The sequence below is a fragment of the Mus musculus genome, chromosome 7 (genome assembly GCF_000001635.26).
Source record: "Mus musculus strain C57BL/6J chromosome 7, GRCm38.p6 C57BL/6J".
NCBI classification, from domain to species: domain Eukaryota; kingdom Metazoa; phylum Chordata; class Mammalia; order Rodentia; family Muridae; genus Mus; species Mus musculus.
In genome coordinates, this window is record NC_000073.6 from 102441695 (window position 1) to 102465180 (window position 23486).

Genomic DNA, 23486 nt, shown 5'->3' on the forward strand with positions numbered 1-23486 from the left:
TCAATATGGCGGCCAAGGGACTCGTGTGCTGTCTGTCTACTGCTCAGTTTCCGCCCATTCAACTCCCGGCGTTGAAACGTCAAGAACGTCATTCGAATTCCGTCCGTCGCGTTGCTCTGCACGTCACGGGTGGCGGGAGCGGGAAGGAGTTCGTAATTCGGTTAGTCTGCTCTGGTGAGGAAAGTGCTGTCTATCGCGCAGCTTCCATCCCTCCGTCCGAGCAGCCTCTCGGAGTCCAACCCTTCACATCTGACAGTCGTCTCTGTCCCTTCTTCGCCTCGGAGCTGCTAACTGGTCTCGAACCTCTCAGCACTTCAGCTTCTAGCGGCGATGCATGTGATCAAGCGAGGTGAGGGGTCCGTGGGGATGGGGAGGAGGAGAGGGGACCCGGCTGCGGAGAGCCCAGCGGTCACTATCGCCGGCCCGCCCGACCCGCCCGACCCGCGGCGCCTCGCCGCTTCCCGCGCTTCCCGCCGCGCTTCCCGCCCTGTCTGTCAGCTGGGCCTGTGTCTGCTCAGTCTGTCCCCATTCTCTTGACCTTTGTGTGTTCCCTTTGACTTTGACTTTGTGCTCCCTTCCAGACTCCCTCCAACCCTGTCTGAGATTGTTCCCGAGCACTGTTATTCCTTGCCGCCATCCTCAGAGGTAGCTGCTTTTGGCTCCATTTTTTTAGAAGAGGTTGCAAAGACACGAAAAAGCACCCCAACACCCCCATTCCACCCCAGCTAGTAGTTGGTGAGGTTAGAATTGAAACCCATAGCTCATAATAGCCCTGTGCCTGTCTTTCCTCATTTCTTAAACAAAATAACAGACAAAAGAACCGCGGAGTCGATGATCTGGTGTAGGAGGAAATAAGGAAAAAAAGAAAAGGCAGGACACCACATTTTTTGAACATCTGTCATTTTTCTGGTCTCTTCTGAGGTGGGAGTGTAGTATCATCTCTCCTGCCTCTGCATTTTTGTGGGGAGGTTTTTTTTTTTTTTTTTTTTTTTACATTGTTTGTTCTTGGGACAGGGTTTCTCTGACTGGCCTGGAACTTACTCTGTGTAGATCAGTCTAGCCTCAAACTCACAGAGGGCTGCCTCCTCTATCATAGGTCGATAGACAAAGACTTTTAACCCAAATAGACAAAGACTTAATCCGAGTAGACATGATTAACCACTGAGCAGTCTCTGCAGACCCCAAAGACAATCTCTTAATTGTTTTAAACAGTTTTAAAAGCTGAATATACTTGATTCTTTGGTATTGCCCGCTTAATAACTGCTAATGCTAACTGTGATTTGATTATTTAGATGGCCGCCAAGAGCGAGTTATGTTTGACAAAATTACATCACGAATCCAGAAACTCTGTTATGGACTCAACATGGACTTTGTTGATCCTGTAAGTAAATACAGTGTGTATCAGGGGTTCTTTGCATGCTATGTGATTTTATGTCACTTACCTCTAGCCCTTCACTTAACTATACTTCAGTGTTAAATGTGAATTTATTGCCTGACACTTTCCTTAATTTTGATGTGTCCTTCAAGTTCTCATTTCCTGGAGAACTCAGAACATGAACTAAGAGGGGACAGTTGATGTGACTACTGGTCAGGCATCTTGTTTATCCGTATTTAGCCACACAGTGTAGAAATTAGTTCTATTTACCGTCATCTGGAATTAGGAGTGCTGTGTATCTTACTCATTTAACTTTTAAGAGTCTCTAACAGTTTTATACATACATATGTAAAATACACTTTTGTCATACTTTCTTCAGTGACCTCTTATCTCCTTCCTACAGCCATCTTCTCCATAAGTCTCTTAGTGCTTTGTGTGAGTGTGTGCATGTGTGTTTATGTGTGTGTTTGTGAGTGTGTGTCTGGGTCCCTATCTGTCCCACTTCATTTACTTAGAGTTGTTGTGTGAACATTGGTCTGGAATTAATTTACTTGATTGAGCAAGGGCAGCTTACCAGTGATTGTGCCACTGAGGGTTAAGACTCCTCCAGCAACCATTATTGGTCTGCAGAGATCTCCTCAGGGAAGGGTAGGGCCCCATGAACCCTGAATGCTGATGGGCCCAGTCTTGTCGTGCAGACAGCCACTGCAACTATTTTCATGAGGGTTTTTTTTTTCCCCCCCTTTGGACTTAGTTTATGTCTCTGTGAGTGTCTACCACATGTGTGCAGGTACCTGAAAGGGCCAGAAGAGGGTATTCTACCCATCTTGTGGAGCTAGTTCAAAGCAGCTGGGAATCTCCCGTGATGCATGTTGGAAACCAAGTCAGGTCCTTTGGAAGAGCAGTACACACTTTTAACTGCTGAGCTATCTCTCTAACCCTCATGAATACCTCTTATTCTTGGGCTAGCCTCAGTGTGTCATTTTTCTAACTAGGTACTTAATACATGCTTAGTTTACCAGAGTGAAAAAATAATTTTATACCTTAAAATATATTTATTATAATTCTACACATTTTGGATTTTGAGATAGTAATTAAAATAGTTGAATGTTGATATTGGGATGGATCTTAAGACCTCATCCTATTTCGTCTTTATTCTGTAGATAAGATAGGTCTAAAGAGAGAGAGGACACTGCTTAAATTAACGTTAGTGCAATGGGAAACAAATGGAGTACCTTGGTTTTTAGACATTCTATTGCCTCATCTAACAGCACATGTCCACATGCAGGGATGCATTAGTGGGCTTCAGCTTTCCAGGGTGGATCCTGTTGAGGACGTCTGGGTGCTAGTAGATGTAGCACATGGATGCTATACTGTTCCAAGTACTACATAACATCAGAAACTATGTGGGCTTGACTGCTTTCATACTTATCTGCTGAGTCAAGAACATGATATCAGAAGCAAACTGGCTTAGCTATGTTATAATACCAGAGGCCCCACCCACACTCAGACTACTTTTGACGGAGATAGGCTTTGGCCAACTTTCCCTGTTAAGCTGTTTTTAAGAAAAATTTAGTAAATATGTAGATAGAACTTAGAGTTTGTTTTTCTTTAGAATGTATGGTGGGCTGAGGAGATGGCTCAGTGGGGAAAGTGCTTGCTTTGTGAGTGTGAGACTCTGAGTTTGGATCCCAACACCCATGTGGAAAAGCCCGGTGTGCAGCAGTGTGTAATGGCAGCTCTGGGCAGCTGAAGAAAGGGCCAGGTCCTAGGTGTACAGCAAGATGGCAAGTTCTAAGCTCAGGAAGACACTGTCTCAAAGGACAAGGCAGCTGCCACGAGCTCAGGGGAAGCACCTCTTTCTGTGCTGATTCCTGGACCACGTGTGTTATGTGCTTGTGGGTTGCTTTTTTTTTTTTTTTTAAAGATATTTCCTTTATAAACATTTCAAATGCTATCCCGAAAGTTCCCTATACCCTCCCTCCACCCTGCTCCCCTACCCACCCACTCCTGCTTCTTGGCCCTGGCATTCCCCTGTACTGGGGCATATAAAGTTTGCAATACCAAGGGGCCTCTTTTCCCAATGATGGCCGGCTAGGCCATCTTCTGCTACATATGCAGCTAGAGACACGAGCTCCGGGGTACTGGTTAGTTCATATTGTTGTTCCACCTATAGGGTTGCAGACTCCTTCAGCTCCTTGGGTGCTTTCTCTAGCTTCTCCATTGGGGGCCCTGTGTTCCATCTTATAGATGACTGTGAGCATCCACTTCTGTATTTGCCAGGCACTGAGTCAAGAACGAGACAGCTATAACAGGGTCCCTTCAGCAAAGTCTTTCTGGCATATGCAATAGTGTCTGGGTTTGGTGGCTGATTATGGGATGGATCCCCAGGTGGGGTAGTCTCTGGATAGTCCATCCTTTCTTCTTAGCTCCAAACTTTGTCTCTGTAACTCCTTCCATGGGTATTTTGTTCCCTATTCTAAGGAGGAATGAAGTATCCACACGTTGGTCTTCCTTCTTGATTTTCTTGTGTTTTGCAAATTGTATCTTGGGTGTTCTATGTTTCTGGGCTAATATCCACTTACCAGTGAGTGAATGTGGGTTGCTTTTTGTCATTGTTGTGTTTACTTTATGTTTTTTCTTTATTCTTTGAACATTTATCCTTACTCCTGTGAAAGAAAATAATTGTAATCAGCTTCAATTAAGACATAACTTACAAAAAACGATTCTAGTTTTAGGCCAGCCAAGGGTACATAGTGAGAGAGTGTCTGGAAACAAAACCAAAAATCAACAAATACCAAAGCTGTGTTTTATGCTTTGGGTGCTAATGCTCTTTACATCTTCAGTGTCTTTTTACTGAAATAAAAATAAGGAGAGCAGTTGAATCCTGAAATCAACTCTGGCCTCCACACGCTCCTGCGAGGTTGAGTGTGCCTACACCAATGTGTACCCACACAGTGTATGGTAGTGGGAGATGCCTCCGTTGGGAGTGCTTGTCTCGGAAGCATGAGGGCATTAGTTTATATCCCCAGGACTCGTGGGAAAAGTCAGGTGTGAGAGTGGGTGCTGGTGGGAAGGCAGATACAGGGGCTCCCCGAAGTTCACTGACTGGTTATCTTGCTCAAACAGTATACTCCAGGATCAGTGAGAGACCCTGCCTCAAAAACTAAAGTAGGATGGGGGTTGGAGAGATGGCTCAGCAGTTAAGAGCACTGGCTGCTCTTCCAGTGGACTTGCGTTTAGTGCCCAGTACCCACACGGCATCTCACACCTGTCTGTAACTCCAGTTTCAGGGAATCTGATATTTCTGCTATTCTCTGGCATGAGACATATACTCTTTTAAAAAGCTAAATTTAGATTTTTAAAAAGTGACAGTAACTCTTGGGATAACGTTATAATCTTTGTTTGCTTTAGCTACGCTTCTAAGGAGCCTGTTGTTTCTCGGGAAAGCTCAAATAACTCTTGGTTTTATTTTTGTAGGCTCAGATCACCATGAAAGTAATCCAAGGCCTATATAGTGGGGTCACCACAGTGGAACTGGACACCCTGGCTGCTGAGACAGCCGCGACCTTGACCACGAAGCACCCTGACTATGCCATCCTGGCAGCAAGGATAGCCGTCTCTAACTTGCACAAAGAAACAAAGAAAGTGTTCAGTGGTACGTCTGGTATAAAAACATGAGAAAGCGTTTAATAGTGTCATAAAATTATAGGAATAACAAGTGAATTTTAAAGATTATGTCTTATTTTTAAAAGCAATATACAATTTAGTGGCAGCATGGGAACTAGAACTTGCTGTTTCTCCATGTAGCTGAGCTACTGAGTGAAAGAGCATATGCGTGTATGTGAGTGTGTGTTGTGTTGAGGCAGGGTCTTATGTAACCTGGGCTGGCTGCAGACTCAGTTTGTATCCAAAGCTGGCCTTGAACCCTTTTTTTTTTTAAAGATTTATTTATTTATCGTATATAACTACACTGTAGCTGTCTTCAGACACCCCAGAAGAAGGCATCAGATCTCATTAGGGGTGGTTGTAAGCCACCATGTGGTTGCTGGAATTTGAACTCAGGACCTTTGGAAGAACAGTCAGTGCTCTTAACTGCTGAGCCTCTCCAGCCCTGGCCTTGAACTCTTAATTCTCTTGACTCTATCCAAGTTCTTAGATTGCTGGCAGATGTCATCGTATTGTCTTTTGAGTTTCTGTTCTTTTTAAACTTTTTTATTAATTTTAAGTTATGTGTGTTTGTTTTGTGTGTTTGTATGTGTATGGACAAATGTGTACCACAGCATGTGTGTGAAGGTCAAAGGACAACTTGTGGGAGGCGGTCCCTGGGATTGAACTCAGGTCATCGGGTTTGGCGGCAAATACTTTTTCTGTTAAGCCATGTTGCTGATCTAAGGTCTATTTTTGTTTTTTGTTTTGTTTGTTTGTTTTTGTTTGTTTAAAGAACTAAAAAGGAAAAAAAAGAAAGACAAAAAAAACTAAGTGGTGAGAAGTCACTAATAGTCACTTGGGAATTGCTGATAAGCTATAAGACCTAACATTCATTTTCTTTGAAAGAATATTTCCTTTATATATAATGTATTTTTCTATTGTTAATCAACAGAGGTATGTTTGTTGAGTATTTGCTCTGCTAGGTGCTGAAGTGGGTTGGTACTAAGCAAGGATTGAGAGCCCATTGTTTTAAAACAGCCGTTCCGTGGTTTTGACTTTATTACTCTTCTCTTCCCTCAGATGTGATGGAGGATCTCTACAACTACATAAATCCGCACAACGGCAGACACTCTCCCATGGTGGCCAGCTCAACACTCGACATTGTTATGGCCAATAAGGATGTATGTACAGCATTTCTTTGCTGGTGGAAAATTTTCAATTTTAAAATTTTTTAAAAATAATACATTTAAGGCTGGGCAATGGTGGCGAATGCCTTTAATTCCAGCACTCAGGAGGCAGAGGCAGGTGGGTGGTGCCCACAGAGGCCAGAAGACAGTATTGGGTTCAGATTTCCCGGGACTATTAAAGTTGTGTGTGGTTCTGAGCTACCATGTGGGTACAGGGAATTGAACCCTGGTCCTCTGAAAGAGCAGCCATGCTCTTCCCACCCACCCCCCCCACCCCCCAAAACAGGGTTTCTCTGTATAGCCCTGGCTGTCCTGGAATTCACTTTGTAGACCAGGCTGGCCTCGAACTCAGAAATCCGCCTGCCTCTGCCTCCCAAGTGCTGGGATTAAAGGCGTGCGCCACCTCCGTCCGGCTGAGCAGGCGTGCTCTTAACCACTGAACCATCCCACCAGTCCTCTTTACAAGACCTAAATTTTTAGTCCTTGTGGACCTGGGACCTCTGGCAGTCCTCTGTGCTTCTGCCTTGTGAGTGCTGGGATTGCAGGTGTGGGCACCACACCTCACCCTGGTCATAATCTTGAAGACATGTTAAAAACAGGTAACAGTTGCAAAACCTGAGCCTAAAAAGTAAACACTGGAAAATGAGCAAATACTCATAGTCTAGTACTTCAGTTTTTTGCTCATCCTTAGCCTGTACCTGGACTTGACTGCATAAATGCCCTTCAAAGTTTGACAGACAGAAGCTTTTAGATAATATTACGGCTGATACGATCTCAACTAATTATTTTTGTTTTCTTCTAAATGGCTTTATAACTTACCAAGGCTCTTTAATAATGACCAATTCTATAGTATTTTCTGCCACAATAGTAATTCATGTTAGCTAAGGACCATGAATTTCCAAAGCCTATAAGCTACTTTCTCTTTGTTTATAATACATATGATTTTGTTCTGTTTAAAGTAGGCTTATTGTCAGAAATTTGCAGTTGAAAATGTTGATACATGCTTATGATCCTAGCAGTCAGGACTGTCTGTGCAAGTTCAAGACCAGCCTACTGGTCTCCTTAGTCCAGGCTAGTCAGGGATACATAGCAAATTTCTGTCTCAAAAATAAATAACTGTACATATGTACCATAAATTAGTGTGTGGTACCAATATTTTAATATTAACTAGTATGAAAGCATGTTGGGTATCCTATATTAGTTTTAGTTCTGGACGGAGTCAGCTGAAAACATTAGAAGTTGAGAAAGTAAGTTTTATTATTTTAATTATGAATTCTTTTTCTTCAGCGCCTGAATTCTGCCATTATCTATGACCGAGATTTCTCTTATAACTACTTTGGCTTTAAGGTAAATAAATAAAGAATGGGTTTCAAATATATGGGCATTTCTTTTTAAATCAGGAAGTACAGTGGTTTGTTTATGCTGATGATTTAGTTTGAATGCACCTGGCTATGGTAGGGTTATGGTAGTGGTGATACTTTAAGCAAAATTAACGTATTCATTAATCGCTTTTGAACTTTTCAAATATTACTTGTGGATTATTATTAAAATTACATGGGTAATGTGTCACTGTCACTCCGAATTCTACTGTTTTCTCAATAACCGTTGATTCCCTACTCTGCTAAGTGTTTATCTAAATATAGTGTGTTGCTTACATAATGCAGTGACTAAGGACAGGGATGTTTATAGGAGACTGACTATGTCCGCTCTCCCATTTCTTATTCATAAGCTATGTAATATTAAAGTTTTAGTCTTAGGATGGGAATAACGTTCAACATACTCTTCTGGAAATTAATTATGTCTCAGTTAGTGTCTAGTCTCTTACAAGCACTCAGAGATGTGGGGACATCTTGCTGCTGCTGCTGCTGCTGCTGCCGCTGCTGCCGCATACCACAGCCCATAGTGTTGTACATTGTTGCATGCAAGCAGGGCAGGCCTTTTCCAGAAATTGGCATGTAATCTTTGCTGAAGTAGAACAGCCACATGATAATGTTCTAGACTGAAGATAGAAACAGTAAATGTTATTCTTTTCATTTAAAATGATAACATTGAGAGATTTCAACTATAAATTACATATCCACTGTGTATTTAAAAACTTGAGAATTCATTGGCTGCTTTGCTCCTCTAGACACTGGAACGGTCATATTTGTTGAAGATCAATGGTAAAGGTAAGAAATGAAAATGTTTTTATTCATTATATTAAATGTAGAGCTTGGCACTATTAGCCTTAACATTCCTATTTAGACTCTGAATAACATTTTAAAACATTTATTGCACTTGTGGCTGGAGAGATGGCCCAGGTGGCTCTTGCAGAGGACCCAGGTTCAATTCTCAGCATCCATGTGGCACCCTGTGACTGTCTTTAACAGCAGTTCTAGGGGATCCAATGCCCTCTTTTTGTTGTTGGTTTTTTGTTTGTTTTTTTGAGAGGGTTTTTCTGTGTAGCTCTGGCTGTCCTGGAACTCACTCTGTAGACCAGGCTGGCCTCAAACTCGGAAATTCACCTGCCTCTGCCTCCCAAGTGCTGGGATTAAAGGCGTGCACCACCACACCTGGCCCAATGCCCTCTTCTTGTGTCTGTGGGCATCAGACATGCATATCTAAGCAAAACACCATACACATTATAGAACGTTATTACATTTATTTATTTGTGTGCATGGGTATGAGGAGGGAGGGAGGGAGGGAGGGAGTGTGCCATAATGTACATGTGGAAGTTGGAAACCAGGGATTGAGCTCAGGTTGCTAGCCTTAGCAACAAGTGCTTGTGCCCACTGAGCCATTTTGCAATCATCCAAATAACCTTTTGTTATTTGGTTATAAACAAACATGGTAAGAAGAGTGCAAATATCTCTAAATTACAATTGAAATAACTGTTATGCTTGTTTGTAAAGTTTTTACAAGTTTCTCTTGCTGTTAATTCTTTGGTTCAGATGTGTTTCAGACTAATTATTCTGATGTGTCCTATTATCTGGAAATTCCTTCTTTGTTTTCAGTGGCTGAAAGACCACAGCATATGTTGATGAGGGTTTCTGTGGGGATTCACAAAGAAGATATTGATGCTGCAATTGAAACCTACAACCTACTTTCTGAGAAGTGGTTCACTCATGCCTCTCCTACTCTCTTCAATGCTGGGACCAACCGCCCACAGCTGTCTAGGCACGTATCAGTTATAGCTGCTTTTTGTTGCTGTTGCTTTCTTTTTTATTATTTATTTGTTTGTTTGTTTGTTTATTTATTTATTTTTGGTTTTTCAAGACAGGGTTTCTCTGTGTAGCCCTGGCTGTCCTGGAACTCACTTTGTAGACCAGGCTGGCCTTGAACTCAGAAATCCGCCTGCCTCTGCCTGCCTCCTGAGTGCTGGGATCAAAGGCGTGCGTCACCATGCCCGGCTGCTTTCTTTTTTAAAAAATTATTTATGTATATTAGTGTTTTGTCTGCATGTATATATGTGCATGCCTATTGCCCATGGTCAGAAAAGGGCATTGGATCCCTGGAACTGGAGTTAGATAGTTCTGACCTAACTATGTGGGTGCTAGGAATTGAACCCATGTCTTCTGAAAGACTAGCTAGTGCTTTTAACCACCGAGTCAACTCTACAGCCCCTAAAGCTGCTTTTATAAAAGGTTTGACTAGGGAAATAAGAAAAAGCCAGGTGGTTCATCACATTAAAAACAAACAAAAACTTCAATTATTGCCTGCTCTGATTAAATAATTTGTATTTTGGGACAATCTCTGACTTATGGGAAATAAGTTGGAAGTAAATGCAGTTAAATGAGAACGTTATACAGTTGGTCGTGGTATTTGTACAGCTGACTGCTTTAGATGCTGCTGAACAGAATGTTTTTGATAGGGAATTGCATATTGGTTATATTCCAAGAAGATTGTTTAAAAAAAAAAAGAAGGCTATAGCTCAGAGGTAGATTATGTGCTTAGCATGCACAAGGCCTTTGGGTCAAGACTTTTCAGCACTGTGAAAGTGATTAGTACTTGGAGCTAGTTACAAAATGCCTGCAGTAATTTATTAATTTATTTTAAAAATCATAAAAGGATTAAGGTGAAAGTAGAGAGGCAGATTCCTAAGACACATGGGAATCAAACTGATAGAGTTTGTGATGTTCTAAATCTGCATTAAGTTTGGTTCCTGAGATTATGGGCAGAGTAACAGGACGGCTTAGCTGTGCTTAGCTGAGAAAGGGATCCCCGTTTTACATCTGGAGTAAGGGAAAAGAACGCCCTTAGCAAGTCTGTGTGTTCCAGGAAGTCAGGGATATGCCAGTGTCTGTATACATATCTCATTGTACTAACACTTATATAACTCATTGCTGTTTTATAATAAAATTCACTAGCAAAACTGGTATATGAAATAACCTCCTTAATTTGGTAAAAGATAACCACTAAAAACTTAGTCTGGGCTTAAAGAGATGACTCAGGTTAAGAGTGCTCGTGGCTTTTGTAGAGCACCTACTTTTGGTCTCCAGCACCAATATGGTGGCTCACAACCATCCATAACTCAGTTCCAAGGGATCTGACGCCTCTGACCAGGCATGCATGTGGTACACATAGATACATACAAGCAAAACACTCATAAAATAAAATAAAACTAAAAAACCAAAAAAATCAAAAAAAAAAACCCTCAATCATTAGATCTGTTACTGCTTTTAGTGTGGCAGTGGAGGTCTGAGCGGGTGTTGTAAGATAAGATGTTGAAATGATTGAAGTGTTTGAAAAATGGAAGAATAAAGATCACAGATAATATTTTTACATAAAGAATTCAGAATTATCTATGGACAAATTAGAATTAAGGAGATTTTAGCTAAGTACTTGGATATAAGTTCAATAGAAATAAATTTATGTGTTCCTGTATTGTAGCATTTAGAAAATTTAATTTTCTGCTGTTCAGAGCCAGCCATGATGGTTATGCTTGTGATCTCTCAGGGGGTAAGGACAGAAGAATTACCATTTTGGGACCAGTCTGCTCTCTGTAGCATATTGACAGCCAGCCTGAGCTGTATAGGAAGACCCTGATTCTAAACAGCAAGATTTGGGCCTCTAGCTTTGTGGTAGACTCAAGGGGCCTTGAGTTTGATTCCTAGCACCCAACTACTCAAGAATCTTGCGAACATTGGAAATGGTAGTGCTGAGGTAGAAGGATGGAGAATTCAATGCCGGCTTGGGCTAATATGCCCTCATAAACAAATAAATAGAGGGGAGGAAGAATTTTAGCAGTTTTTAAAAAAGCAAGTAAGTTGAAAATAATTTAATGACCATGAACAAGCGCACGGACATATGGGATAATTATGCAATGGAATGCTTTACAACCATGAAAATAAGTTAAGACTACATATTATTAGGTATGGATTGCTATAATATTTTTGAATTAAAGACAGGCTTCAGAAGGGTAACTAATTAAGAAATTACAATTAGGGTCTTTGTGGCATCTTATTTCTTGAGATTGGTGTTATATAGACATGTGTATATAATCTTAATGCCTGAGTATTTTATAGAAAGTCAGTGAATAGAATCTATTTGAGTCCTTTAACATTCAAGATGACAAAGAGACCCTGGTAGACTAATGCTAGGGAATGTGAGTGTGAAGAGATAGATCCAAAGTTTAAGTAGGTGGGACATCCTTTTTAAAAAGACTGCAGGTTGGACTGTGGTGGCACGGGCCTTTAATCCCAGTACTGGAAGGCAGGGAGATCTCTGTGTTCAAGGCTAGCCTAGTCTACAGATTGAGTTCCAAGACAGCCAGGGCTACACAGAGAAACCCTGTCTCAAGCCCCAGTACCCTCGAAACCCAAACAAATAAACAATAATAACAACAAAAAAGACCAAGGGAATGGTATTTTTAATGTACATGTCAAAGAATTTGCTGACTATATGGTATTTGTTTTCAAAAAAACTTCATTTTTTTAAGGCTGGGCCTGGTTCTGGAGATAGGTGTGATCTCTGAGTTTGAGACCACCCTGGTACGTAGTGAGTTTCAGGATGGTGCTATGTTCAGGACCTTGTCTCAAAAACAAAAACAAAAAACCAAGGAACTTCATTTTTCTAAATGAATCCTGGCACATAAGTGGTCTGGTAAAAACCAGGCTTGATAGTTTAGGCTTACCTATCAGACTTCCTTCTGGGTTTAATGTCTAAGGTAGTTAACAGTTAATTTAATTTAAAATAATATATTGATGTTTTATATTCAGTAAAAGGTGTTTCTCCTCATATATATAAAATAAATAAATCTTTAAAAGGGGGGGGAGGGGCTAGAGAGATGGCTCAGAGGTTGAGAGCATTGACTGCTCTTCCAGAGGTCCTGAGTTCAGTTCCCAGCAACCACATGGTGGCTTACAACCATCTGTAATGGATCTGATGCCCTCTTCTGGTGTGTCTGAAGATAGCTACATTGTGCTCATATATATATAATAAATAAATCTGTTTTAAAAAAAAAGGTGTTTTCCCATCTTCTGCAAACACTTAGGAGCTTTGTAGACTTTAAATCTCTTGTTGCCTGATGTAGACGTCTAGATAATCTAATCACTCTATGTCACTCACTGACTTCCTTGCTTTGGTTGTCTTTTTTTTTTCTCACTGTAGCTGTTTCCTCTTGAGTATGAAAGATGACAGCATTGAAGGAATTTATGATACTCTGAAGCAGTGTGCCTTGATTTCTAAGTCCGCTGGGGGAATTGGTGTTGCTGTGAGTTGTATTCGGGCCACTGGTAGCTACATCGCTGGGGTAAGTGTTAAGTTGTAAGACTTTTGATATCACTCCTATGTGTGCTCCAGAGGCCATACTGTCGTAATGCTGGTGCTTGGGAGGCTTGGGCTTCTGCTAATTAACACCTGTTGGTGTGAGTAGGAGGGAGGTATTTTGCTTCTTGCTTCCTGTGTTGTATTGGAGGGTGAGGCTGTGTGAGATGATCTATGTAGTATTTTTTTGCTCAGATTTTAAAATTATGATTTTATTTTTTTTGGTTTTTCAAGACAGGGTTTCTCTGTGTAGCCCTGGCTGTCCTAGAACTCAATCTGTAGACCAGGCTGGCCTTGAACTCAGAAATCTGCTTGCCTCTTCCTCCCAAGTGCTAGGATTAAAGGCGTGAACCACCACTGCCCAGCAGAATTATGATTTTTTAAAAAGCAATAATAATAGCTATCTTTTTGTTGTTGTGTTGAGGCAGGGCTTCATTTTGTAGACTGGGCTGGCCTGGAACTCAGGGGGATCTGAGCCTGTGTCTCTCATGTGCTGGGATTAAAGACATGTTACCACTGTGCCCAGCCAGCTATCACTTATTGATTGCTCACTATGTGCCAAGTCTGTTCCATATTTTATAGGAATTACTCATTTTACTTACTGTAGCCTAGGATACAGCCATCAATCCAGTCGCTTGCTAGCAACTTTGTTCCTTACAATAATCCAGGCACCAGTGTTTTCATTTTTCACATGAAGAAAGTGAGGCTTCAGAGTTAGTTTTTTTCTGTGTCTGTCACTTGCTGTATGGTAGAGCTGGGATTCCAGCTCTAGACACTGGAAAGCAAGGTGATGAAAAGTGCAGGGCTTGGATTTCCATACTGTATTTTTCCCTACTGGCAGTGTGGCCTGGAGGGAGTTACGTCAGCATTTTTGTGTGTAATGTGAAAAAACATAAACCCTAATAGAATCAGGTTCTCAAGGAAATTGTCCTATGATATATTGGGGCGTGTAGGTGTGCAATGTGTCTTTTTTGTTTGTAATATCTGTAATATTTTGTGTATTTATATCTATCTGTCCATTTTGTTTGTTTTTCAAGACAGTATTTCTGTTTACTATCTGTCTGTCTGTCTGTCTGTCTATCAATCATCTGAATTTGTAGAGTGAGCCACAGCCCACTTATCTTTTCAAACTCTTTCAAAGATTTACCTTGGGGTTTAGAAAATTCTTTAAAGAATTGAAAGGTATTTTTTAGTCATAACACTATTTGCTTAGCCTTATTCTATAATCCATTCATTGCTGAGTCTCCATTTTGTTATCTTGGTATGTTGACAGCATAGCATATCATTTTCATTATGTTGCCTTGAATTCTTTGGGGGGAGGTGCTATCATAGTATGTTTTGTTTTCTTTTATGGTACCCAAAGTATATCTTGGTTTGTTTGATTTTTTTTTTTTTGAGACATTTTTCTGTGTAGCCCTGGCTGTTCTGGAACTCACTCTGTAGGCCAGGCTGGCCTGGAACTCAGAAATCTGCCTGCCTCTGCCTCCTGAGTGCTGCGATTAAAGGTGTGCACCACCACGCCTGGCCGGATTTTTTTTTGGATGTATTATATCTCATAAAGTAGATAAAGTAGGGTTGTTGAGGTAGCTCAACATATAACTTACATAACAATATTTTGTTGTTTCTTATGTTGGGTATTATATTTTCATTGCTGAGGTGGGGAGTAGCTCAAACTTCATAGATGGGTTCCTAGGAAATTAGTCAGTGTTTTGAACAGAAGATTGGAAACAGTTTTTATTTTTATGCTATTCCTGGCTTTTTTTTATTACTTGAGACCTATATCTTAATCAGGTGCCTTTATTTTTGTCCTTTCTTTCAGACTAATGGCAATTCTAATGGCCTTGTGCCAATGCTGAGAGTATATAACAACACAGCTCGCTATGTGGATCAAGGTGGAAACAAGGTATACTTTGTTATGGACAAGGGCTGGAAATCAGAATTAAGTCTTTAGCTATACTACTTGGTTCAGTTATATATTGTTTTACTTTGTTTTTAAAGATTAATTAATTAATTTATTAATATGATTAGTATGTGTATATCTATGTGTGAGCATGTGCATGTGGGTGTTCATGGAGGCCAGAAGAAGGCCTCTGGAGCTGGAGTTATAAGTGATTGTGAGACACCCACCGTTGGTACTAGAAACGTAGCTAGGAACTAAGTTCTAGAGTTCTGGAGGCCAGAAGAGGATGCCAGATCTGGAAGTGGAGTTATGGGCTGTGTTGTGAGTGTGAATGTGGTGCTGGGAGCAGAACTGTGATCCTTTCTTTGTTAAAGCAGCAAGTGGTCTTAACTGCTGAGCCATCCCTCCAGCCCCAAATTTTCTCTGTCATTTATGAAAAATATTAGTAGTTTACTTTTTTGATACTGTTACTTATTTCACTTAATTTACTCACTGATCATAGTAAAGATGAAAGGAGACATTATGCAAGTGTTTTGCAAACTATGAAGCTTCTTTGTTTTGTTTTGACTTGGATGAGAATGCTGACTTATTTACCTTTAGCGCCCAGGCGCGTTTGCTATTTACCTGGAGCCTTGGCACTTAGACATCTTTGAGTTCCTTGACTTGAAGAAGAACACAGGCAAGGAAGAACAGCGAGCACGCGATCTCTTCTTTGCACTTTGGATCCCAGATCTCTTCATGAAGCGAGTGGAGACTAACCAGGTGAGAGGGCTCCTCTCAGCTTGGTTCTTACAAGCTTTGTTCTTCAGTCCTTCACCTCTGTGATGCCACAGACGGCAAGTTCTCGAGAGTCGATGACACTTGACCTGTGCAAGCAGGCAGAACTACAGTTTTAGACCCCCACTCTGACTTGGACAGCAGATTTCCATGGCAGTCCCTTGTTGCAGTGTGTGGGAAGGGCTGTGGCTGCTACGTGACATCTCTCATGCTGGCACTCCTTCTTGGCAGGACTGGTCATTGATGTGTCCCAATGAGTGTCCTGGTCTGGACGAGGTCTGGGGAGAGGAGTTTGAGAAGTTATATGAAAGGTATGAGGTAACTGCTAATGTTGCAAGCATCATCAGACCTAACACTTCTCTCGCTGGGCATCCAAATACCAGAAGTGTGTACGCTAAGGGCGAGGCGCTTGAGAACGCTGCTCGCTTTTCATGTTGCTAGGCACCAGTGAGTTTGATCCCTACCAGTGGAAAAACAGAAAAATATTTAATCACTAGCTCATTTCTAGAAATCTTTGAAAGTATCTAGAAGAAGAGTGTAATTTTTTTTAAAGATTTATTTATTTTATGTATATGAGCACACTAGCTGTACAGATGGCTGTGAGCCATCATGTGGTTGGTGGTTGCTGGGAATTGAATCCCAGCTCTCTCTCCGGCTGGTCCTACTCACTCCAGTCAACCCCGCTCTCTCTGGCCCAAGTGTGTGTAAATAGACTGTAGCTGTCTTCAGACACATCAGGAGAAGGCATCAGATCTCATTATGGATGGTTGTGAGCCACCATGTGGTTGCTGGGATTTGAACTCAGGACCTTCGGGAGAGCAATCAGTGCTCTTAACCGTTGAGCCATCTCTCCAGCCCGAGTGTAATTGTTAGTTTGATTTTTGTTAGATGTTTCTTGATTTTTTTTTTTTTTTTGGTACCAAAATTAGTATTTATCTTCTTAAAATTTATGTACTTTGCATTTTTAATTGATCCTTATTAAAACTGTGATTAAAGAGTAGCTAAGTTATTTTATAATATAGTACTTTTTATTATTATTTTTTAAATTACATTTAATTATTTTGGGCTTGGGGACATGAGTGCCACAGTGCATATATGGAGGTCAGGGGACAACTTGCAGGAGTTGGTTCTTTCCTTCCACCGTATGGGTCCCAGAGATCAAACTCAGGTTATCAGGTGTGGCAGCTGTCCCCCTGGCTCCCGAGTAGGACTTTGGTGATAGGAATCACAGTAACTAGGACACACAAGTTAAAATTAGCACAGCACTGAATTATGTTTTGTTTTGTTTTTATTTTTTTGAAGGTTAATGATAGTTTCATTAGCGTTTGAGAAAAACAAGAGGGCAGGCAAGCTATAAATATTATCAACTGCAAGGAGGGATCTAAAAGAGGAAGAGAGAAAGCCATGCCCCTTTAGGTTAGGGTCTGAGAAAGTAGGCAGCTTTAGCAGTGGTGTTCAGTGTGCAGCTGCATGTAGGAGGAGAAGCGACTTCAGAGAAAGAAAGCCAGAGCAACAGGGAAAGCAAAACAGAACAAAAAGCAAAAGTAGATGCAGGCTGCGTGGCAGAGGCTCTGTAAGCAGCTGCCAGTCTTGATGGTGGTTTTTGTTCCTTTTGGTTGTGAAAAGTAGTATTGACTGGGTGGGGTTAAGGGTCATCTGAAGGACTCTAAAGCTGCCTGGTTTTCTGTGGTCTTAGCGGATAGAAAATAGATTTCAGGGTTGGAGAAATGGTTCAGTAGTTAAGAGTTTTTGCACAGTCTTGAGGCCCTGATTTAGATGTCAGATAACTAGATGACAAGCCAGGTGTCCTGGAAATACCAGTAACTCAGCTCTGGCTTCCGTGTGCCCAGGCATGTGCCCAGGCATGTGCCCTCACAACACTCATGCACATATACTTAAACAGACACACAAATAAATAGAACCAACCTTTTTTTAAAAAAAAAAAAAGTCATTCATTTTTTTCCCTCATTAGCAAAGCTTTGAGAATTTGCCTAATTTTATATTTTTCTGTATTCTTCCTAGGGTGTGAATGTTGAGATAATACTAGCTTTGTCTTTCAGTTACGAGAAGCAGGGTCGTGTCCGAAAAGTTGTAAAAGCTCAGCAGCTTTGGTATGCCATCATTGAGTCCCAGACGGAGACCGGTACCCCATACATGCTCTACAAAGATTCCTGTAACCGGAAGAGCAACCAGCAGAACCTGGGAACCATCAAATGCAGCAACCTGTGTACAGAAATAGTAGAGTACACCAGTAAAGATGAGGTAGGCGGAGAGACTGACTGCCTAGCACACCGAGGGACTGGAGAGGTGGTTGCTGCTTGTCGCTCCCTCACTGAACCCAGTGGTTATTTGAAGTGGTTGAAGGAGATTTTGTTCCCCAGGACTGAAAAGAAATTTTGTGGTGGAGTTATGTTAACTAAGCTGCATTTTAAAAACAATAATTTAAGTACCCGGGAGCAAGGAGAACGGAATGCACCAGGGAGTACAGTTAAGAGCTGGGCAGTGGTGGCACACACCTCTAATCCCAGAACAGAGTTAGGCAGATAGATCTCTGAGTTTGAGGCCAGCCTGGTCTATAAAGTGAGTTCCAGGACAGCCAGGGCTGCACTGAGAAACCCTGTCTCGAAAAACCAAAAGACCAAAACCAAAACCAAAAACCTATTTCAGTATTCTGAATAGTGCAACTCATGTGACTGATAGCAAGAGGAGTAGAATCCATGGGGTATAGAAATTTGCTGATAAATGATGGGAAACCATGATTTTAGGGGGTGGGGATTTTGCTGAGTTATAAAGAGGTTCCCAGTAAAGACTAATACATTCCTTGAGTTTGGTCCTCTGCACCAGTGTTGGGGTGATTGTAAGTTTTCACATCTGATTGTTCCAAAGGCTCTAGTGATCTCACTGATACAGGAAGAAGAAGTCAGGAGTGTGTGTGATTCTGACACCTTTCTCTGGATTGCAGGTTGCAGTTTGTAACTTGGCTTCTCTGGCTCTGAATATGTATGTCACACCGGAACATACGTATGACTTTGAGAAACTGGCAGAAGTCACTAAAGTCATTGTCCGAAATCTGAATAAAATAATTGATATAAACTACTACCCTATTCCAGAGGTATGGATAGATTTCTCTGCTTTATTGATCATTATTGAATCCAGATGGAGGACATTTGTCTTAGTCTGGCTGTCCCCAGAGTTGGTGTGAGAGAAGGAAAATGAAAAGGTTGTGTGTAAGTGTAGAATGTGGCCTTCTGAGTTCAGTGATGTTTTCTTTTCTTTTTTTCCTAAACCTTTTGGCACAAAGGCACACTTATCAAATAAACGCCATCGGCCCATTGGAATTGGGGTACAAGGTTTAGCAGATGCTTTCATCCTGATGAGATACCCCTTTGAGAGCCCAGAAGCCCAGTTATTAAATAAGCAGATCTTTGAAACCATTTACTATGGAGCCCTGGAAGCCAGCTGTGAACTAGCCAAGGAGTATGGCCCCTATGAAACGTATGAGGGATCTCCAGTCAGCAAGGGTGTAAGTAGATGGCTGATTTTCTGTTGCCTGTGAGTATGGGGAATGAGCTGAATGGCCCCTCCTCCATGGGACCTGGGAGGGTGTGCTGGGTTGTGAGAGGGTCTGTACAGATTTAGTTAAGGACCTTGAGATGGCATTGTTTTGGATTATTAAGGCCTAGATTTATTCAAGTGCGCCCTAAATCCAGCAATCCCTGTTCTGCAAGAGACCGGGAGTTATGATATTCCCAAAACCTGTTCGTTCACACTAGTAGACTAGGAGATAGATTAATTATCCATGGTCTGGGACACCAGGGACTGGAATCTGGGGAGGCCTCTTAGAGTTGATTTCCTTGCTGCCTTTGTCTCTTCTTTATAAAGATTTAGTTTTGAAGTTTGTTCTGATACTTAGGAATTCTAATATGTGATTATTTGAAATTTGGTATTCTAGGCCAAATAAACAGATGAAGGAAGCAAAGAGCAGAGTGTGCTTTATTATAAAAGGAATGTATCTCTTAAAATGTTTAATGACTGTTAAGATTTCCTAGTTTGTCGATCCTCAGGAGTGTGGTGAGGTCCCAGGCTGCTTCTGAGCAATATGCTTAATGGAGCCATGTCTAAGACTCAGTGCAGCTAACGTCCCTTAATGTGTTGACTACAAGATGCAGTGGCTGGAATGTGGGGATATGGCAGTTAGTTATTTTAAAAAAATTTTTTTGGTCATTGTTTTAAATTGCCCCAAAGTAACATCATAACTGTGGGGTATTTATCTCTTAGATTCTTCAGTATGACATGTGGAATGTTGCTCCTACAGACCTGTGGGACTGGAAGCCTCTCAAGGAGAAGATTGCAAAGTAAGGAGTGAGGTGTAAAGGACCCTGGAGGCCGGAGGCCGGGCTCTTCTGGCTCTTCAGGAGTTGGATATGCTAGTGTGACCTCTGAAACTTATAAATTATCTTCTGAAATGGGGCTAAAGTGACCTACCACAGAAATGGCTTTGGAAAGTATAAGAAAATAGTTACATGAAAGTTGTTTGGCATAGTGAAAGCCTTTCAACACACAGTAGGCATTTCAGTGGGAGTTGATGTTATTTGAGGAGCTGAACAACCATGCTAGTCAATTTTTTGTTTTATTTTGGTTTTGGGTTTTTTTTTAGATAAGTGTCTTACTATGTAGCTCCGAATGCCCTGGAACTCATGTAGATCAGGCTGGCCTCAAACTTGGAGATCCTCCTGCTTCAGCTTCTTGAGCACTGGGACTAAAGGCATGTGCCATCACTACCTGACCCAAATAGGTCTTCGTTTTAAAAATGTTTTTATTCTTTAATTAATTGATTTAATTTTATTTTGTGTGTGTGTATGTATGTATGTATGTATATATACACACACATACATACACGCACACATGTAGTTTTTCATGTAAATGTGATTGAATATGACATATTCTGAGACTTTTTGGTGTTTGGTTTAGAGATCTTTCAGTGTAGTGTAATTACAATTACTGATGATTCCGTAATTGGGATTGAGCAAGTATGACATGAAAGTGTTTTCCTATCTATAACCATGATTGAGATTTACAGTTGAGGAAGTAGAGACGTGAGATAACTGATATCTTACATCTAGAGAGTGACTGAGCTTTGAACCTAGTTGTACAAACCCGCTCAGGACCCGAGGCTCAACTTATGGTCCGTAAGCGTGGGATGTTGGAAAGATATGCTGTCTGTTAGAGGAACTTAACTAATACAAGCAGGGCAGTCTGTGGTAGTCACTGGAGAGGCTTGATGAACAGTGTTTGTTTTCACATTTGTGTTCATTCCCACCTGCTCAGGAAAGTGCTATAGTGTTGGTCTCTACACACATTTCTACTATTTATATATTGTATGTATGTGTGCGTATATACTGGTGCACATGTGGAGGTCAGAGAACAGCTTGAAGGAGTTGGTTGTCTCCTACCATGCTGAACAATATATACCTTATATATTGACCCCAGGTTATCAGGCTTGGTGACAGATACCTTTACCCACTGAGCCATCTTGTAGACCGTGGAGTTGGTAGCTCTTAGACTAAGCTGTGGAGAGTTCTAAGAGTGTTCAATATTCTTGTTTAAACACTCTTGGCACTTAAAAGTGAAAAAAATTAATTTTTTTTTTTTTTTTTTGGTTTTTCGAGACAGGGTTTCTCTGTGAAGTCCTGGCTGTCCTGGAACTCACTTTGTAGACCAGGCTGGCCTTGAACTCAGAAATCCGCCTGCCTCTTCCTCCTGAGTGCTGGGATTAAAGGTGTGCGCTACCACGCCCGGCTAAAAATTAACTTTTTAAAAACTAGTAAGTCTGGATTTTCTCTGAGTGTAATGTGCCCTTTACACAGGATAATGAGGATTGTAGTCATACATGACTAATCCTGACCATTTTCACAGCATTGTTTTACGAAGGGGCTGGCAGTCATAGAGGCACACAGAGAAGATGAGTGGGGTTGAATGGATGTGCCTTGATTCAGATGAGCTGCTGAGGACTGAGTTCAGTTTTTCCTGGGCAAAACAGTGCATTGAGTGTTCTATGTGACTCCTAAGTGCCACAGAGCAAGTGGCAACAGTGGGGACTTTAAGACTTGCTCACAGTTACAGTTGTGCTGGTTCTGTTGGTGCTGTGGCATCCGTGCCGTGGACTGTATCCTGCTGGAGTTTAACGAAGTCAGTATGTGAGTTAAATGCCTCTGGGATGTTCTCCTAGCATCTGTCTACACTAAGTGATGCAGAGTAGTTGCCCTCTGGGTAGAGTAGCACGAATCTCTAATCTCTCTCTCTCTCTTTTTTTAAAGGTATGGTATAAGGAACAGTTTACTTATTGCCCCAATGCCTACTGCTTCAACTGCCCAGATTCTGGGGAATAATGAGTCCATTGAGCCTTATACCAGTAACATCTACACTCGAAGAGTCTTGTCAGGGGAATTTCAGGTGAGAATTTTACAGATTTATAGAAGCTCTTCTGAAAACTAATAGTAAAAACTTACTCATACTTTGCTTAAACAACTAACATTAGGAAAGTCACCCTTTTGTTTGTTTAAAACAGTCTCAGGTAGACCTGTCTGACCTTCAGCTTACCCTGTAGCTGAGGATAGCCTTGCACAGATCATTCTTTCTCCAGTGCTCAGGTGCTGGGATTACAGGTGTGCACCACCATGCCTGGCCTAGTCAGAGTCAACATGTGGCTAAAATTGGGGCAGGGTGGTTAAGATAGGGCTTCTTTGTGTAGCAGCCCTGGCTGTCCTGGAACTCACTTTGTAGACCAGGCTGGCCTTGCACTCACAGAAATCCACCTGCTTTTGCCTCCTGAATGCTGAGACTGATGGTATGTGCTGCTAACCACCCAGCTTTTTGGCTTTTTTAGAAAAGCCTCACTATGAAGATCAGGCTGGCCTCCAATTTGCCTACTAAGTGATCCTCCTGCCTCTGCCTTCTCTGTACTTGGTATGTTTCACCACTGGCTGCATGACGTTTTGTATTTGCTACCTCACATGCTTCAGTTGGGATTGTAAAGGTGTCCATAGAAGTGTCACACAGGCATGGTGGTCTGTATTTATAGTTCCAGCACTTGGAAAACTGAAGCAGGAGGCGTTCTAGTTTTAGGCTAGCCTAGGCTACATAGCATCCCTTCTCCCCCTATTTCTTTTTTTTTTTTTTTTTTTAAAGATTTATTTTATTTATTATATGTAAGTACACTGTAGCTGTCTTCAGACACTCCAGAAGAGGGCGTCAGATCTTGTTACAGATGGTTGTGAGCCACCATGTGGTTGCTGGGATTTGAACTCCGGACCTTCGGAAGAGCAGTCGGGTGCTCTTACCCACTGAGCCATCTCACCAGCCCCCCCTATTTCTTTTTAAAAAAACAAAACAAAACACAACATTAAGGAGTAGTTCTCAGGTGAAGAGTGGTGGCTATGCCCATAATTCTTGAACTTGGGAAGTGGAGGCGAGAGGATCAGAAGGTGGAGCTCAGCCTTGGCTCTGGGCAGTTTACAGTAGCTTGAGCTATAAAATGGTTACCAATGAGAATTTATGTGCTGCAAGTCAGAAATTACTAATTAAAACAAACAAACAAACAAACAAACATGTGGATTTCCAGGTGTCCTGAAATAAGTTTTGTGAGGTATAGGGAAGTTGCATTTCTAGTGATTTTACTCAAGTACTATTGTTCAGTCACTTTAGAAAACCAAAGAAGAATCAGTCTCTATAAACTTACTCAGCTTAGACACTGCCGTTTCTTTTCTTTGCAAATGTCATATTCTTTCTTTAGCTTTTTAAAACTTTTTTTGGGTGTGGGGTGAGGACAGCATGTTCATGCCATGGACAGAGG

The 23486-nt window shown here is 41.5% G+C and overlaps 1 protein-coding gene across 1 annotated transcript in view; it reads left to right on the forward strand.

The window, feature by feature from the left end:
- Rrm1 (ribonucleotide reductase M1) overlaps positions 1–23486 on the forward strand; it is a 28077-nt gene continuing 4591 nt past the window's right edge. Inside the window, exons 1-16 of the mRNA NM_009103.3 lie at positions 1–349; positions 1293–1381; positions 4856–5033; positions 6107–6207; positions 7501–7560; positions 8342–8381; positions 9207–9369; positions 12802–12943; positions 14777–14860; positions 15458–15619; positions 15866–15945; positions 17695–17896; positions 18597–18746; positions 18936–19157; positions 19913–19989; positions 21952–22087. Of these exons, the coding sequence (NP_033129.2) occupies positions 331–349; positions 1293–1381; positions 4856–5033; positions 6107–6207; positions 7501–7560; positions 8342–8381; positions 9207–9369; positions 12802–12943; positions 14777–14860; positions 15458–15619; positions 15866–15945; positions 17695–17896; positions 18597–18746; positions 18936–19157; positions 19913–19989; positions 21952–22087 (1905 nt within the window). The 5' untranslated portion in view covers positions 1–330. The remainder of the gene's footprint in view (positions 350–1292; positions 1382–4855; positions 5034–6106; positions 6208–7500; positions 7561–8341; positions 8382–9206; positions 9370–12801; positions 12944–14776; positions 14861–15457; positions 15620–15865; positions 15946–17694; positions 17897–18596; positions 18747–18935; positions 19158–19912; positions 19990–21951; positions 22088–23486) is intronic.